At 53.2% G+C, this 17,651-nt stretch overlaps 1 protein-coding gene across 1 annotated transcript in view; it reads left to right on the top strand.

Annotated features, from left to right (window-relative positions):
- Positions 1–17,651, top strand: part of SLIT1 (slit guidance ligand 1) — a 171,264-nt gene that overhangs the window by 137,657 nt on the left and 15,956 nt on the right. Inside the window, exons 19-25 of the mRNA XM_029932319.1 lie at positions 169–312; positions 573–739; positions 3,501–3,633; positions 5,707–5,775; positions 8,600–8,671; positions 11,091–11,162; positions 11,655–11,726. Coding sequence (XP_029788179.1) covers positions 169–312; positions 573–739; positions 3,501–3,633; positions 5,707–5,775; positions 8,600–8,671; positions 11,091–11,162; positions 11,655–11,726 — 729 coding nt within the window. The remainder of the gene's footprint in view (positions 1–168; positions 313–572; positions 740–3,500; positions 3,634–5,706; positions 5,776–8,599; positions 8,672–11,090; positions 11,163–11,654; positions 11,727–17,651) is intronic.

Here is a 17,651-nt window from a genome sequence, read left to right as displayed (position 1 = left end):
TGGAGGTCAGGTGGTGTGGGCGCTGTGTGGGCAGGATGGACAGGAGAGCATCCGAAGGGGAGGGGCAGGAGGGGAGAGTGGGCGCAGGGAGAGCGTCGGAGGAGGGCCTGTGAGAGGCCCCGGTGGGCAAGGCGCAGGCGCAGTGCGGGCTGCCCCTCCCGCCCCCAGGATGCTGAGGAACAACCGCATCAGCTGCATCCACAACGACAGCTTCACGGGCCTGCGCAACGTCCGCCTGCTCTCGCTCTACGACAACCAGATCGCCACCATCTCCCCCGGGGCCTTTGACACCCTCCAGGCCCTGTCCACGCTGTAAGTCTGGCTCGGGCATCTGAACCCCGGCACCCACCTGGCCGCCCTGCCCGGCCCCTTACTTGAAAGGGCTCACCGGGGTGTCGGCCCTCGCGGTCCATGGGGTCCCACCATGTCAGAACACCACGTCTCGGAAATCGCTGGTCATCTGGGCAAGGGTTCCGGGTGGCTGCCTGGCCGGTTCGTGGTGGGGCGAGAGGACTTCGCAGGGAGACCCAGCCTGGCGGGGGTCTTGCTGGTCACACGGCTGCCTCTTCCAGAAACCTTCTGGCCAACCCTTTCAACTGCAACTGTCAGCTGGCCTGGCTGGGGGACTGGCTGCGGAGGAGGAAGATTGTGACGGGGAACCCGCGCTGCCAGAACCCAGACTTCTTGCGGCAGATCCCGCTGCAGGACGTGGCCTTCCCTGACTTCAGGTGTGAGGACGGTAAGTGGTGGGGGCATGGGCGGGAGGGCAGAGGCGGGCAGGCCGCCCCGAAGAGTTTCCTCTGGTGAGGGGTGGCCCTGGGACTCCGGCGGGGTGGGAAGCAGGGAGACCCACTCTTAGGCCTGCGCCTACACCTGTTTGGGGGTGTCTTCCTGAGATTTTAAGAGCAATAATATAGTTCTTGTTTGAAAAATGGGGAAGAATAGATAAAAGAAGGAGATAAATGTTACCTATGATTCTATCACTGAGAAAATCACAGTTAACATTTTAGTGTATTTTTAAAAAATGTTTATTTATTTATTTTGAGAGAGAGAGAGTACATGGGAGAGAAGCAGAGAGAGAAGGAGAGAGAGAATCCCAAGCAGCTATACACTGATAGCTTGGAGCCTGCACTCACAACTGTGAGATTGTGACCTGAGCCGAAATCAAGAGTTAGATGCTTAACCAACTGAGCCACCCAGGTGCCCCTACATTTTAGTGTAATTTTTTTAAAGTTTATTTATTTTGAGAATGAGAGACAGACAGGGTGAGTAGGGTTGGGGCAGAGAGAGAGAGAGGGAGACACAGAATCCCAAACAGGCTCTGGGCTATCAATGCGGAGCCTGACACAGGGCTCGAACCCACAAAACCACGAGATCATGACCTGAGCCAAAATCAAGAGTTGGACATTTAACAGACTGAGCCACCCAGGGGCCCTTATATTTTAGTGTGTTTTTTTAACATCAGTGTGCCTAATCCAGGCATCCGCCTCCTGGCAGTTCCTCCGTGCCCCAGACTTAGGAGCTTACCCTGTCCATGACGTGCTGTGGGGACCTTCTTGGGCCCCATCCTCCATGTGGGAAACCTGATCACTTGTCGTTCTGGAATAACCCATCTCTTTCCTGAGCCCCCTGCCTGCTATCCCCAGTGCTGGGTGTAGTGGCCCCATCCCCCACCCCTGGATTCCCTGTAGAGCTCCCTGCAGGCATGGTGGCAGGGGCAGCGGCACAGCAGCTGGAGGCAGAGTTTCCCCCGGGGTGACAGAGCAAGGTTGGGGGTGACAGAGCAAGGTTGCAGCCCAGCCCGCCTGTCCCTGAGCCCGGTCACAGGGAGTTTCACCCCGCTGCCTTCCATGGGGAGCTCCAGCACCCGACTCTGCCTCCTCCCGCCCTCCCTCAGCTTGTTTCCAGGGCACAGTTCAGCTCCCAGAATGGCCCCTCCAGGCGGGTTGAGGAGCTTCAACTTTCCTACCAAGAGAGAAGGTCGGCATATTTTTCTCAACAAAGTTAATGGATTTCCTAGAGCAGTTTTACTTCCTATTTAAAAAAATTCTATACTACTCATGTATATATCTGTATATCATTTTATATCATAAGAACTTCCTAGTCTTTGGGGCACCTAGGTGGCTCAGTCAGTTAGGCTGCTGACTTTGGCTCAGGCCATGATCTCACAGTTTGTGGGTTTGAACCCCACAACAGCTCTGTGCTGACAGCTCAGAGCCTGGAGCCTGCTTCCGATTCTGTGTCTCCCTCTCTCTCTAACCCTCCCCCGCTCATGCTCTGTTTCTCTCTGTCTCAATAATAAATTAAAAAAAAATTTTTTAAATAAAAAATACTTCCTAGTCTTTAAAAAATTTGTTTCTTTTTCAAAATTTAATTTTATCTTAAATTCCAGCATAGTTAACACACAGTATTGTTTTTGCTTCAGGCGTACAATATTGTGATTCAACAGTTCCATCCATCCCCCAGGCTTCTTGTGACAAGGGCCCTCCTTCATCCCCGTTACTTATTTTTTCCATCCCTCCACCCAACAATTCTGTTCCTTTTTTTTTTTAAGTTTATTTATTTATTTTGAGAGAGAGAGTGAGCAGGGCTGGGCAGAGACAGAGGGAGAGTCCTGTGCCCCTTTTCCAGGCTGGGGGACCTTGGGCACGTTCCTTACCACTCTGCCCTTAATTTCCTCATCTCTGTAAAGGGCTGATAGCACATCCACCGGAGAGGTGTGTTGAGGATTCAGAGAGTTCTGTGTCACACGATGCCTGTGTGCAGCTGCCTGCCATAACCAATAGTCTCTGTCACCTGCTTCCTAGCACCCCCTGCGGCTCCTACTGTGGTGTCCTTACTGTTCCTTCTGCACCCAGTCAGGAGAGAGGAAGGCATACTCAGTAACATTTACTGGATAAATGGATGAATAAATGAAGGAGGTGTGATGGAAGGAGCTCAGAGTCCGTGTCGGCCAGATGTGGGTATAGACCCTGCGTTGTCTGTGACCAGACTTCTGAGCTGAGCAATTTATGTAACCTGTCCAGATCTCCATAAAGCATAAAACCACTAATCTGTTCATTCAGCTGATCTATTTTGAGGGCTCCTGTGTGCCAGCCCCAGCTCTAGGTGTTGGGCTCCTTCTGTAAGCAAAAAAGCAGAGACAAGTCTCTGTCCCCACGGTGCTTGCATTCTTTCTTCACTGTTAGAGATTATGTCCGATACTGTGTCTGGTACCTAGTAGGTGCTCAAGAAGTAGTATGGTTGCCATCCTCCTTCTAGGCTGAGGTCCTCCTTGAACCTGAGGCAGAAGAGATTGACTCAAGACCCATCTTGACCTCAAAATGGTCCAAGGGGGCTTGTCCCTGGTGAGGAAGGGGTGCAGCCAAGAAGGCACTTACTGGTGCCTGGAGTCAGAGAGGGGCTTCTGATCTGAGACGCCCCGGAGTACGGCCCCAGATGTAAGAGGCCCCAAGAAGGCCTGTCCCCTCACTGATGTGGCTTTGCACCTTCCTCCCCAGGCCGGGAGGAGGGGGGCTGCCTGCCCCGTCCCCAGTGCCCCCCGGAATGCGCCTGCCTGGACACGGTGGTCCGCTGCAGCAACAAGCACCTGCAAGCCCTGCCCAAAGGCATCCCCAAGAACGTCACGGAACTGTGAGTAGCCGCAGGCCGGGCGGCAGGGGGACAAAGTCAGCAAGAACAGCTGACGAGGGCTTGGAGTGAGGGCATGGGAGGAGACTGTCTCCAGGAAGGCTCTGAGCTTCTGTCGGACCCCTTCTGAGGCTCCCACGGCGAGTGCCTCCTCGCTTCAAGCAGAAGCCTGCTTAAAATAAGAAGTAATGTGATGTTGGCCGCTTCGCCTCCTCTCGTGAGCATCCCCTCTGTCGTGAAAACCCTCACAGAATTGGTTTTTGCTGGCCACCTGCTGCCCCACCGCACGAATCTACTAGATCTATATAACAAGCCTCCCTTTGCCGGAAAGCTGTTTCCCAAGTTTTACTGTTAAAAAAACTCACCGAGGCGAACCTCCCTTCAGTGAGGCTGCTAGTCAAGAGCGCTGCATTGCTAGGAGTCTTGCTGCCTTTTGCAGGATAGCCTTCCAGAAAAGCCACTGCCCTCGCATCCCCAGTGGCCGGTGTGGAAATGGCCTTCTTTGCCACCCCCGTTGTCAATACTGGGCTCCATGGGCTAAATGCTGATTAGATGTGGCCTCTGGGCTTACGTGGAGGTGTGGATGTCCGTGTGTGCGACAGAGAGGAGGGCTGGGCTTCTTCAACTGACACCCCCAAAGAAGGGGCTGTGGTCAGTCCCCGACTCGTCCTGCCCTCTGGGATGGGTCCAGCCAGGCCTCCGTAGCTGCGCTTTCCCTTCCCTGAGGGGAGCGCGTGAGGTTTTCATTCGTGTTTCTTTCAGTACCAGCGAGGCAGGCTGTTTCTTCACAGGCACACTGCCCACTGCAGTCCTTGTCCCGTGTCCCTTGCCCAGTTTTCTGTCATCGTGTCAGTGTCCCGTTTTCTCCTTGGTGCCTCATAGCAGCCCTGATCATAATGGGACAGGTGGGACAGCCTGCCTTCTTCGACTGAGGATGCTGCAGTTCAGAGGCTGGGGAAAATCACTTGACTTCTCTAGGCCTTCATTTTCCCAGCTGTAAAATGGGGCCACTAGGGTGTATTGAGAACAGTCATTGAAAGGATCACATGAGATGGGTGGGAAGTCACTCTGTATGACCCAGAGTGATGGGTCAAGGTGGGTAAAGCCCTGATTTTGCTGCTTCTGGCTCTCTTGGGGTGGGGGCGAGCCATCCTGAGGGCTGCAGCTGCTGGGGGTCCTGGGCAGGGAGCCCAGCTGGGGTTTCAGCTTCCAGCCCTTGGATCTCTGATCAGCAAGGATGTCTGGGGGAATGGGGGACCTTCACAGCATCTTGAGTCCTAAGCTCCACCTTGTAGACATGGGGAACCTTAGGGAGTGTTACGAGGATTTTTGGTGGGCTTGGCTTTGAGGACAACAACTCTGGTGGCAGTGTATATAGTGGGTCCCAGAAGGGAGGCCGAGGTGGAGGAAGAGCGGCGGCTGAGGGGTCCAGGCATGGGTGACGGTGTGCCTTCAGGGGAGATGCGAGAGCAGGACACAGCAAATGAGCAGAGACCAGTGGGCAGAGGAGTCAGCAGCTGTGGGGCGCTGTTGAGTGAGTGTGAGAATCACCATCAGGGGCCTGAGCCTGGGTGGTTGGGGTCATGGGTATGATGTCTGGGGAGCCAGCTGGGGTGTGAAAGACTGAGCTCAGGTGTGGCAGGTTTGGGTCTGGGGCTCCCATGGGACCAGCCAGCAGGTGGAGGAGGGCCTTGCTAGCTGGTGAGGGGCCTGGCAGGTGGGCGTGAGGGGACTGATGTGCAGATCTGACCTGTCTGGCCAAGAAAACCGCACAGCAGAGAGGGGAGGGCGAGGAGCCCAGCCCTGAGCCCTGGGTAGCACCCATCAACAGGGAGGAAGCTGAGTGGGTGAGGCAGGGGCAGCAAGGAAGCCAAGGGAAGCTTTGTGTCTCCGTGCTTTTACCAAGTTCTTTGGTGGCATCTACCCAAATGCCTAAGAAACGCATATTTTCTCCTCCAGTTAGTGATTCTGGGCCAGTTGTGTGGTCTGCATGCAGGGCAGGAGAGGAACTGGAAGGCCCTGGCTGTGGGGGAGGCTCTCCCAGCACCGCACTAACTGTCCCCTTCTCCCCTGTAGTTACTTGGATGGGAACCAGTTCACACTGGTTCCGGGGCAGCTGTCTACCTTCAAGAACCTGCAGCTTGTGTGAGTATCCGGGCCTCACGAGGATCCCAGGTCTGCCTTCGAGGACAGGGGGCCCACTGGTATCTAACCCTCTGGCTCCAGCTTTTCTGGAATTCCCTCCCAACCCCACTTCCAGCTGATCTGGTTTTTATTTTGCCCTGTCCCTCCCTGGATGTCAGTGCATAGAACTGTGTTGCCACCTAGTGGCTACACTTGAGAATGGCATGGTTCCCGGCTCCCTTGAGTTGGACTCTGTCCACTTTTCCGCAGCCCATCATGCTAAGCCTCCATCGGGACTGAGAATTATTGTTAATGGGGGTCATCCTGGCAAAGAAAGGAGCCAGAGCAGAAGTAGAGGCTGATGGAAAGCTCCTCATTCCAACCTTGGCCCCCAAACCAAACATGAAATATGACAGCTACAAATACACATCTGTGACTACATTTTTCTTAAGGCTGGCATCTCTTTTCCTATTATTCCCATGTTTGATCCTTTCCACTCCATGAAAATATATTAACTAAGCCTCAGAATGACTTTATTTCATCTTAGCCTTCCAGCCTAATTAACACCTCTCTCCAATTGTCTTGGTGTGCTCATTGGCTAGATTCTCCCAAAAAGAAGTCCAGAGAACATTCCATGTTAGTTTGGCTTGGAGCAGTGCTACTCGAAGTGTGTTCTGTAGACCAACGGCCACTAGAGAACTGTGTATAACGGGTCTGTGATCAGATAAGAAACTTGCCCCAAAATGTAAATCAATGTCTTTCTTCCTTCACTGAGAAGTGTCACTATGAAAAAAACGTTAGCTAAACTAAGTTGTATGTTTAGTGACATCGGTGATTGCACTGTGACACAAGGTCCTTGTTGTGGGACATTCATTTGGGGGACTGGCTACTTTGAGTAGCCCTGGCTCACAGAATCTTGAAGCTCCAGTATATCTGTCTTTGCTAAAGACCTGGCAGGTGTGTTTTGACTGATCCAATGGTGTGAGGGTTCAGGGAAGGGCAGTGGTTTGGTGGCTGGTGACAGAGTAGCAAAGGCATAGATGGCTTTTCTCTGGTCTAACCTGAGGCAGGTGCCTTGGTGGCTTGGAGACCTTTGGGAGGAAAGGAGAGAGAGAGGGCTGATGGGGGCTGTTCCTTGCCCAGCACAAGCAGGGACCACATGGTGTGCAGAGGGCTCAGAGAAGGACTAAAGTGTGTCCTCAGAACAATAGACTGGTCTCGAATGAGATGAGTTAGAGGGACATTTATAAGAGGAAATGAAGGCAGGGTGCGTGGCTTCATGTGATGAACATTTCCTGAGCCAAGAGCTGCGTGCAGTGAGGAGACATAATGAAGGCCCCTAAGTCACGGGCTGTCTCCTAAAGCTGGTGGTCAGGGGGCATGCAGGAGACATGTGGGGCATGGAGTCATGGGAGTGACAAGTGTTCCAGCAGAGGTAAATGCACATTAGGGATGTAGCTCAAAGCAGGCGGCGATGAACTCAGTGTGGAGGGCCAGGGCAGAGGCAGAACTCACCAGTGCGTAAGAGAATTTCAGGAAGTGTAGCACATCTGTGCCAGGCATGTGGGCAACAGTGAGGGTGAGGAGGGCCAAAGCCGGGAGCACCCAGCAGGTGGCAGGGCTAATTTTTTTTTCATTTATTCATTTTTGAGAGACAGAGCATGAGCGGGTGAGGGGCAGAGAGAGAGAGAGAGACAGACAGACAGACAGACAGACAGACAGAATCTGAAGCAGGTTCCAGGCTCTGAGCTGTCATCACAGAGCCTGAAGCAGGGCTCCAACCCACGGACCGTGAGACCATGACCTGAGCTGAAGTCGGACGCTTAACTGACTGAGCCACCAGGGCACCCCTAATTCTTTAGGCAAACAGGAGCCACTGTGGGATTTGGCAGGGAAGTGACCTAGTCAGATTTGTGTCTTAGAAAGATTGAGGTGGTGCCCCCTGTGTAGAAGATGGATGGGAAGGGAACAAAGCTTTAGGGGAGAGATGAGGTAGGAGTCTGAGACAGAAGCCAGGAGAAGAGATGGCTTGAGTAGGCAGAAAAGGAGGAGGAGGCTGAGAGAGAGGAGGGGGCGGATGGGGGGGAGGGCAGTGTTTCTGGGTCCTTGGGGTTATGGACAGTCCACAGGTGTGGACTAGGCGTGTAGGGGGAGGAGAAATGCAAGATGTGGACTGGAGTTGGACAGTCTCTGGAGGGGAGTTCACAAGCGAGGACACTGTTGCACATGGTGGGGACTAAAGGAAGAGGGTCAAGCAGGTAGGGTTGTCTGGGAAAGAAGCTTCACCAAGAGACGGAGGAGGCATGGCCAAGGAGGTAGGGGGAGTGTGAGAAGATGGTCCATCTGAGGATGGATGGGGTTTGAGAAGAGGGGTATCACTTGTGGCCCTGGGTGGGTCACTTGATCACTCTGCTTCCTTTGAGAAAAGTGGTTATTGCCCGCCTGGTAGGACAGCAGGGGGGACTAGGAAAGGAGCCTGGGTGAAGATCTTGCTAAAGAGAGAGCAGAGCCCACTCGATCTGGTTACGAGGCGGCTAATTTCCTTGGTGGGAGCGTTTCCACGGTGAGAGGGGGCATGAGCCAGGCTGTCCTTGTTGGGGTGGGGGTGGGGGGAGGAAATGGAAGCAGGCAGGCCGGAGGACGCAGGGAGAGTGCAGGGAGCAGGGCAGAGGGCTGTAGCTAATTGTGAACCGAGGGCGCCTCTCTACCACCATCTCATGCCCCTGCTGCCGCCTGGCTGAGGGGGGAGGGGGATGGGCAGCGTGGGGCAGGGGAGGGGCCTGTAGCAGAGAGCCAGGACTTGGTTCTTCTTTCTTCTAAACAGTGGTGCTTTCGTCTCTTCCAGGGACTTGAGTAACAACAAGATCAGCTCCCTGAGCGATTCGTCCTTCACCAACATGAGCCAGCTGACCACTCTGTGAGTCCCCGTGGTGGGGAGGTGGAGGGAGGGCATGCATGCTGGGTCCCTGCGACTTTCCCCAAGCCCCTCTGGTCATTCCTCACCCACCAGGGAGTGTGGCCGGCCTTGCCAGCCAAAAAGAAAAAAACTTATTTTTTTATTATGAAATTTAGCCTACCTACAGAAAAACGCAAAACAAACAAACAAACCAACCCATGAAGTACAATTTAACCAGTAATCATAAAGCTGGCACATGTGTAAATATCTAATAAAACAGAGCACAGCCCTCCCAAAGCCCTTCCCCGGTCCCTTCGGGGTCCTGGCCCCTGCGGTCTCCAGGGAGTCCCTCTCCTAACTTTGATGGTGGTCACGTCCTGACTTGCTTTACAGCATTGCCGTCTACACTACACAGGCACTTCCATACAAGGTGGTTGCCTTTGGCCCATTTTTGAACCTTATGTAAATTGGATCATACAAGATATGTATGTTTGTATCTGGCTTCTCGCCTCATGTTTGCGAGGTCCACCCGTGGGAAGCTGTGATCTGGTCATGTTTACAGCGTTCCTTCATAGGAATATGCCGTCCTTCCCTCACCCATCTCACTACGGATGGAGAGTGGGGTTGTTTCCAGTTTGGACTCTTGTGAACCGTGACCTTCCGAACACTTCTGTGTCCATTTTCTGAGTTGTTTTAACGATCACTTCAATTACATTCCAAGTGGTTGGAGAGAAGAGCAAGCGGCCCTCATATTGACCTGGGGCTTTCGGAGGGGTCTCCCTGACCTTCTTAACACCCCATTTTACAAACGATGTGCCAAGAACCTAAGAACTTTCCCCTAGGCTCCACTGTGGTCAACCGAAAAAGGACGGGGTTGTGACCCAGCCAGACCCCCCAGGAGCAGAAGGTGGGCCCGAGGCCATGAAATGCTGTTCTAGGTCACCCCCCTCACTCACTCGTCCCAGAGTCTTCTCAGCAACTGGTTCCCATTTGGGAGTCTCCGTGAGCCCGTGTGTGAAGCTGCCACCAACCAGGGCGATTCTGCCCGCCGGGGGATGTTTGGCAACGTCAGCAGCATTTCCGGTGGTCACCGCTAGAGCAGGGCAGGAGGGGCCACCGGCACCTCGTGGGCAGGCGAAGCCTGTGATGTCCAGGGCAGCCCCCCAACAAAGAGTCGTTAGGAGCGCTGGGCTGGGAAGTCCTGGTCTGGGTGGGTCGGGCGGCAGCAGGGGAAGCAGCCCGTTCCTGTGGCAGGAGGCTCTCCGTGCTCTGGTTCTTGTTGAAAATAGCCTTCGTGAGGTCAGTCAGTGTCCCTTAAGCTGTCCATGCTTCAGGCGTATGAATGGATACATCCCGACTTATGTTCACCGCCTTGGAACCATCACCATGCTGAACACAGAGACCCCTTTGGTCACCCCAGAAGCCTCCTCATGCCCTGTGATTCCCCGTCTACCCGCCCTGCCCGGGGCTGCCACCCACCGGCTTTCTGTGGGCGAGTTCGCACTGCCTAGGGTTTTACCAGTTCGGAGTCAGGCAACAATACTCCTTTCTGTTTGGCATCTTTCAGCCCACACAGCTGCTCTGAAATTCCCCCGGGTCGTTTCCTCCTTATCAGCAAGGAGCGGTGTCCCACTGTCCGGCTGCACCACAGTGTGCCCGTCCATCCGCTGACGGACTGGTGGGGCTATTGCAAGGATCACCTCCCTTGTCGTCAACCTGCCCATCTGCCCGTGATGGATTCATTTATTTGGAAGCTTTAGGGGAGAGGGCTTTAGCCTGTGGACTCTGGAAACTGAGAAGCTGAATTAAAAACCCGGTTTGCTGACTTAATTACGCCACCCACACAACCTTCTTTCACCTTGCAGGGCCTCAGTTTCCCCATCTTTATGACAGGGGCTAGTCATAGCACCTTCGTCACCACCACAGCTTCCTGGTGTTAGATTACTAGCTGGGCCTGGGCCTCACCTGTCCACTCTGGAACTGAGGCACGTCCTGGTCCGGTGTCAGCTTCACGGGGCCCTTGCCCCTGGTCCCTGCGGGAGTGGCCTCCACAAGGGAGTGCGCCCCGTCCCCTTAACTGGGGCCTCCCTGGGAGCTGGACACCACGCTGAGGGCTTCACCTGGGCCATCTCCCCTTACCCACAGAAAATCCCTATCAGCTTGTCATTGTTTGTGTCCCTGCTCTGCAGCTGAGGGAGCTGAGAGGCATGAAAGGGTCAGGGGACATGCCCGGGGCACAGGGCTGACCAGGTCAGGGGCTCGGCCCACGCCCTCTTCCGTGCTCTGGCCTCCCTCATTTTGCTGCTGAGCCAGCATACAGGGGCCTGGTCGACAACATGGCGCCCCCCGCCCCCGCCCCCCACCCATTTTGCTTTCTCCCTCCCTCTGTCTCCCCCCTCCCCCTCCCTCCCTCTCCCTCCCCCTCCCTCTCTGCCCACAGGATTCTCAGCTACAACGCCCTCCAGTGCATCCCACCTCTGGCCTTCCAGGGGCTGCGCTCCCTGCGGCTGCTGTAAGTCTCTCCCGACTTCTCTCCTCCAAGGAGACCCACCCTGCAGAGGACCGTGGGCAGATATGTTTCCGGGTCTGTGGCCCCAGCAGGGCCACTAGTGTCCAAAGACAGGGAGGCCTGTCCGTTTTCATTCAAGCCCCTCATGGAGGCTGAAGAATGAATGGAAAACTCTAAGAAATGGGGGTTGCTGTCTGCCCCACTTTGCGTTTTGGGGGACATGGGAGGTGGGGGCATCTAAGATGCCTCTTGTTTGCGTGTGAATTTCCGGTTCTGGTGGAGGTTGTTGGCAAGAGATTTGTGCACCTCTTCGAAGAATTCCCACTTGGATTATGAGGGGCTCCCTCTCCCTCGCTGGTGGCCAGCAGGGCAGGGTCTCTGAGGTGGCACGGGATCCCTCCTGCATTGACCGAGACCCAAGGGTAAGCATGACACACCCCATCAGTTCTCGTCTCTGTCCCTGGATGAGGCACCGACAGCCACTTCTCTCCTCAGGTCCCTGCATGGCAACGACATCTCCACCCTCCAAGAAGGCATCTTCACAGACGTGACCTCCCTGTCTCACCTGTAAGTAACCCTGACTCAGTTCTCGAGGCCTCTTTGTATTTAAAAATAACTTGTATTCCAAGAAACACCCCTCCCCCCATCTTCTGTGACTGACTGTGGTTTTTGCCCTGAAACACATTTAGCTTGTGAACTTCATACACTCCCCATCTCAGACTCTTACACTTCAGTGTTTCATCAGTCACAGCAATGGAATTTGAGAATGGTTGCTTCCGACGCAATAATAAACATAGTGATGCGTCAGCTAATGTGGTCCTCACAGCAGTCCTACAGCGGAGACACGGTTATTCCTATCCCACTCATGAGGAAACAGGCCCAGAATGTGTAAGGAGCTTGCCTAAAGTTGCACAGGTGGGCAGGCCTGGGGTCTTCTGTCTCGAAAGCCCATGCTCTTAAGCATGACACCACTCCTGGGTCTCTGTCTCCGCAGGGCGGGGGATAAGCTCTGGAAATTCACTGCCCCCAAGAAGTGGTATAATGAGATGCAGAACTGCTTCCAAAACCATGTAGCTGGCAGCACCATGTGGATTTTTAAAAAGCCGTGTGCCTGTTCCTCTAACGGGTGAATGTGGAATTACCCTGTGACCCCGCAATCCCACTTCGAAGCGTGTACCCCAAATAACTGAAAGCAGATAGTCAAAACAAATCCTGGAGGCCTGGGTGGCCCCGTTGGCTAAGTGTCCAACTCCTGATTTCGGCTCAGCTCATGATCTCACAGTCTTGAGATTGAGCCCATGTCTCTCTCCCTCTCTTTCTACCCCTGCCTCTCTCATGATCTAAACAAACAAACAAACAAACAAAATTGAAAACAGATACTTGTGCACCCATGTTCATAGCAGCATTATTCACACAATAGCCAAAAAGCAGAAATAACTCAAGTGCCCATTGATGGATGAGTGGGTAATATGATATACACATACAATGGGATCTTTTTTTTAATTTTAAAGTTTATTATTTTGAGAGAGAGAGAACGAGCAGGATAAAGGAAGAAAAAGAAGGGGAGAGAGGATCTGAAGTAAGCTCTGTGCTGACAGTAGAGAGCCTGATGCAGGGCTCGAACTCATGAACCGTGAGATCATGACCTGAGCTGGAGTCAGACACTTAACCAACTGAGCCACCCAGGCGCCCCCATATGATGGCATCTTATTCAGCCTTAAAAAGAAATGAAACCCTGCTATAAACATGGACAAACCTTGCAAACGTGCTAAGTGAACTAACCCAGACATTACAGGACAAATATTGTAGGATTGCATTGGTACAAGGTATAGGAGAATCAAATCCATAGCTACAGAAAGGAAAACGGTGGCAGGCAGGTGCTGGGCGCAGGGGAAATGGGGGGGTCGGGGTTCAGTGGGGTACAGCGCTTCTGTTTGGGATGATGAAGAGTTTTAGAGTCAGATAGTGGTGATGGCTGCACAACATTGAGTGTTCACTGATGCTACTGTAGTGCACACTGCACACTTTTGGCATTTGGAGAAGATGGGGAAAGACATTCTAGGAGGAGGGAACAGCAGGCGCAGAGACGAGCAGGCAAGAAATAAGTGACGTAATCAGAGCTGCTGTGTTGTCGAGCCTAGGATGCAGGGGGTTTGGTTGGGCAAGGAGTGTGGGGTCGGAGAGACGAATCTGGAAAGGAACACGGAATTCCACTGTGAAGGGTCTTTCGTGCCATGCTGAAGAGATGGGACTTTATTTTACAGATAGAAGGGAATTGTGGAGAGTTAAGTGGTAGAAAACCCCTGGGAAGCCGCCGTGACTTGTGGAGGCTGCGGGGGATGAGGCGGGAGGGAGCCTGGCTGGAGACAAAGGCCGGCGGGGCTGCGCGGCTCGCTCCCCGTGACTCCTGTTCAACACGGCCTCGTTTCCATCTGTGTTTGGTAGTTAGTGTGTGAGCCCCGAATTTGCGAACGTGTGGAACTCTGAGGACCTGATGAGAGACACGTCTCTCCAGAGAGCGTTTGTGGTTGTCCTCACATGCACCGGGTCCGCCGCTCTGGGCCCAGGCACCGCCTTACTCGCGCGGGCTCAGACAAGGGTCTGCGCGAGTCCCACCACCGCCCGCCCCCCCAGCCAGGCACCGCCTCTTCAAGCATCTGGTCCACCTTTCGTGCCTTTGGATTCCGCCTTCGTGTATCTCTTATACTCGGGGCTTCAACGTGCGCTTGAACACCCTTCCTCCTTCCTGATGAAAACCGAACAACATCCAAGTACATTCTGATTTTGACTCTAGCTCAAAATCTAGAGGCTTTGTCTTTCAAGTGGGAAGTGGGAATACACAACATGTTTTCTACAAACAAAACACCAGAGCTGCCAAACAACTACTGAACCACACCTATAAATTCCGACTTTCTTTAGGAGAACAGTGACATCAAGCCAATAGCCAGATCCAATCTGTAAGAAGTAAACAGTAGGTAAAGATGCGTTAAGCAGTCATTGTAGTACAGGGCGTCGGCGTTGCGGATTAGATGCGCTTGTTCCCTGCATCCCAGCCCATCTCTCTGGAAGACAGCATCTGTGTGAAAGAAACCTTCCAGTGAAGCAGCATCATGAATAAGGTCTGCCCTTCCTACCCAGGGACTTGCGCGTGCGCTTGGGTTCAGGTGTGTGTGCACGTGCACTATGGATGACACGTGTACGTGCGCGCACACGTACCCACCCTCTGCGCCGCACAGGGGAGCCATAGCTGTTCCATAAGGATCTCTCGAGCACTCACAAGGAGTCAGGGAATGGTACCAGGGCAGCTGAGACTCACCGGGTTCCGTCTGGGCGTCACAAAGGCCCTGTGCCATCTGCAGCGGGAGAGGCACCCACGGCTCTGTTAAGAGTCAGGGCTTGCCCGACAGCATCCAGAGTCCCTGGTGCTGCAGTGCCCTCCGTCTCTCCTGGGACTCTTGCCCGGGCTGCCCTTCTGCTCTAGCAGTGTGCAGGGGATGGGGTGGGCAGGTACAGTGGAGGCTGAGTTCAGCCACATTCAGGGCCCTTGACCTTGAGGAGTCCCGAGGTGTGGTGTTAGGTTCTTGTTCTGTCACGGGCCTGCGGGGGGATCCCAGCAACTCATTCTTCTCTTTGGGCCTCTTTCCTTGCCTGCACCAAGGTTATGGCTAAGGTCCACTGTGGTCCATATGCCATGGTGACTGTGAACGCTCACACTGCCCTGGGCTCACTCGGCTGTGGTTCACTTTCATATTTACTTTGCAGTTAGCTAATCCTTCATCTATTTGTCCATCAATCCATCTGTCTCTTCATCAACAAATATTCACGGTGTGCCAAATCCTATGCCAAGGTTCCCCAACATCATTCTTCATGTCTATAATCTGGCCTTTTTTGCCTCTGATTTACTGCATGCTGGGAAGCTAGATCCTGAATTCATTAAGAATTCTGTGTGAAAAGTAAAGACGGTGGGGAGCCTGGGCAGCTCAGCCGGTTAAGCATCCAGCTCTCGATCAGCTCAGGTCATGATCTCACGGTTCTTGTGATCGAGCCCCATGTCAGGCTCTGTCCTGACAGCGCGGAACCTGCTTGGGATTCTTTCTGTCTCTTTCTCTCTCTGCCCCTCCCTTGTTTGAGCATGTGCCCTCTTTCTCCCTCAAAATAAAATAAATAACTTTAAAAAGTAAATATGGAATGATTTGGTAGATCACTCTATGCCCATAGGACAGAATAGCAAGCAGTTAATTATAGTTACAGCCCTGTAATTTGCTATTTGATGAAAACACAGGATAAAGAAGACTGTATATGCCAATTTCACTGGTGCACATGTGCGGACACCAGAACCGGAAGGGAAAGCACAAAAATCAAATTGGCTACCTTTCTGGGATGCTGGAGGATCCTTTTCATTTTGAGAATCCTTTGCTCTCGCACCGCGCTTTGTGCATTGCTCATGCTCGTAGGCCAGTGTTCATTCACAGACATTCAGGGCGTGCCTGCCGGCATCGACCCAGCAGAGGATTGTGGTCCCTGCTCTCAGGAAGCCTCTCTGCAGTAGGAGACAGTGGTGTGCACAGACCGACTGCCCGAGAACAGGATGGGCAGAGGGGGTACAGCCCAGGCGAGGGAGGTGTGGAAGGTTCGGTATGTGCTGAACGCCACAGTTGGCAGCTCTGAGTAACAGCCACGGGAAAGCTATTTTGGTCCTAGTCACGTTAATAGAAGCCCAGCGGCCTTGGCATGAACAACCCAAGTATCTACCGTTTCAACTATCTCTAAGATGCACCGAAGATCAACAACACGGGAGTATTTATACTCTTGCCAGGGCGTAAGCCCGAATCCATGGTCCTTCCGGATTGGCAGGCGGCCTGGCTGCCATCCCCACTGCGCGGCTCACCCAGGTGCCTGCCGCTTGCCACTCCCCACCGAGCTCGCAGTCACCCTCGTGGGAAAAGTGGCGCCCAGGTGAGAGTGAAGTTGTAGAACCACTGACGGTCTCAAAACCCCAGCCTCTGGGCAAACAAAAGTGTGGAAGGTTGAATTCAGGTGTGGCTCAGAGTCTGCTCTCTACAGAAACAAGGAAACTGCGTTGGCCACACCAGAATTTACGTTTGAATAGCTTTCCATTGACTTTGGTGCTTTCTATTATTCTTTATTACTGTGTTTTTTTTTTAATTTTTGAATCTTTATTTTTGAGAGAGAGAGAGAGAGAGACAGAGTGCGAGCGAGGAAGGAACAGAGAGAGACGGAGACACAGAATCCGAAGCCTGCTGCAGGCTCTGAGCGGTCAGCACAGAGCCCCATGTGGGGCTCGAACTCACAAACTGCGAGATCATGACCTGAGTCGAGGTTGGGTGTTTAATGGTCTGAGCCACCCAGCTGCCCCCTTTATCACTGTTTTTATGTGAAGAGTCAGAAAGGGACACTTGGATTTGAGGTGCACTTGTGCGGCCATTTATTGAGGGGGGCTATCTGGGGACTGGAATCACGACAATCCTGGCCTGTCAAGGCGTCAAGGTCACAGTGGACTCAGCCACGAAATGAGCTACAGGACTGAAAAAAATCATTCATAATTAACTTTAAACTCATGGCTCCTTACCAGTGCACTACAAAACATATTTTAAAATAAATTCTGCATTTACCACTTGAATAACATAATCACATCACCTTGCACTTTTTATGTGAAAAGCATTAATCAGGTTAATGTAAACATTTTATCCCACAATTTTTTGTGTTCCTGTTTTTTTTTTTAAAGGCTTGCTTGATGTTATTGTTAGCACACTCCAGCTTCGAAAAATTCAGGCGTCCAAGCTTCCCCTACCTCTGAGCAGCCCTGGCCCCGCTCAGTGGCCAAGGGAAAGTGTCTCTCCTGTCCCATTAGCTGGGATGGATGTTGTCAGCAAATCAGGACAGAAAAAATTAAACACACGTTGAGGCTGAACTGGCCTTCTCTTCCACGCTGCCTTATTCCCTTGGTGCCCACTTTAGGGTATTTGCGCTTGTCTTTCTGCCCCCCTCCAGATTGCAGGCTCTTTATCGAGTCGTAAAGTGAGCCCCAGAGATGTGAGGCGGGCTGCTCAAGGTCACCGGGCAGAGAGCAGCTGTGCCGGGGCCGTGTCCAGGCCGCGCTCGGCCGCTCTGTGAGACTGCACAGTCATCGGCTGTGCTGTCCTGGGGAACTCCTGCTCAGGGGTGCCGCTGCTTTCAGCAGACCGACCGCACCTCAGGGGACCCGCTTCCTCCCTGCTGCCCAGAGACAGGTGGAAAAGGGCAGTGCGTCTGTTTGCTGCTTACTAAGTGTGCCCATTTTCACTAACATCACGCAGCCTGATATTTTCAAAACAATGTTGGTATAAATGAAGACCGAGGAACTGTACCCGCTACGCTCCCCAGCCCTGTCTCTCGCCAGTCTCCAAATCTCCCACTTTGAGGCAGTGAGATGATGAAGTTGCCTGCTGGTTGGTAAAGACTAGGGAGTTGGCTGTGCGGGTGGGGATGGGA

Source organism: Suricata suricatta, chromosome 2 (assembly GCF_006229205.1).
Source record: "Suricata suricatta isolate VVHF042 chromosome 2, meerkat_22Aug2017_6uvM2_HiC, whole genome shotgun sequence".
In the NCBI taxonomy this organism is placed as follows: domain Eukaryota; kingdom Metazoa; phylum Chordata; class Mammalia; order Carnivora; family Herpestidae; genus Suricata; species Suricata suricatta.
This window is presented reverse-complemented; position numbering and strand designations above follow the sequence as displayed.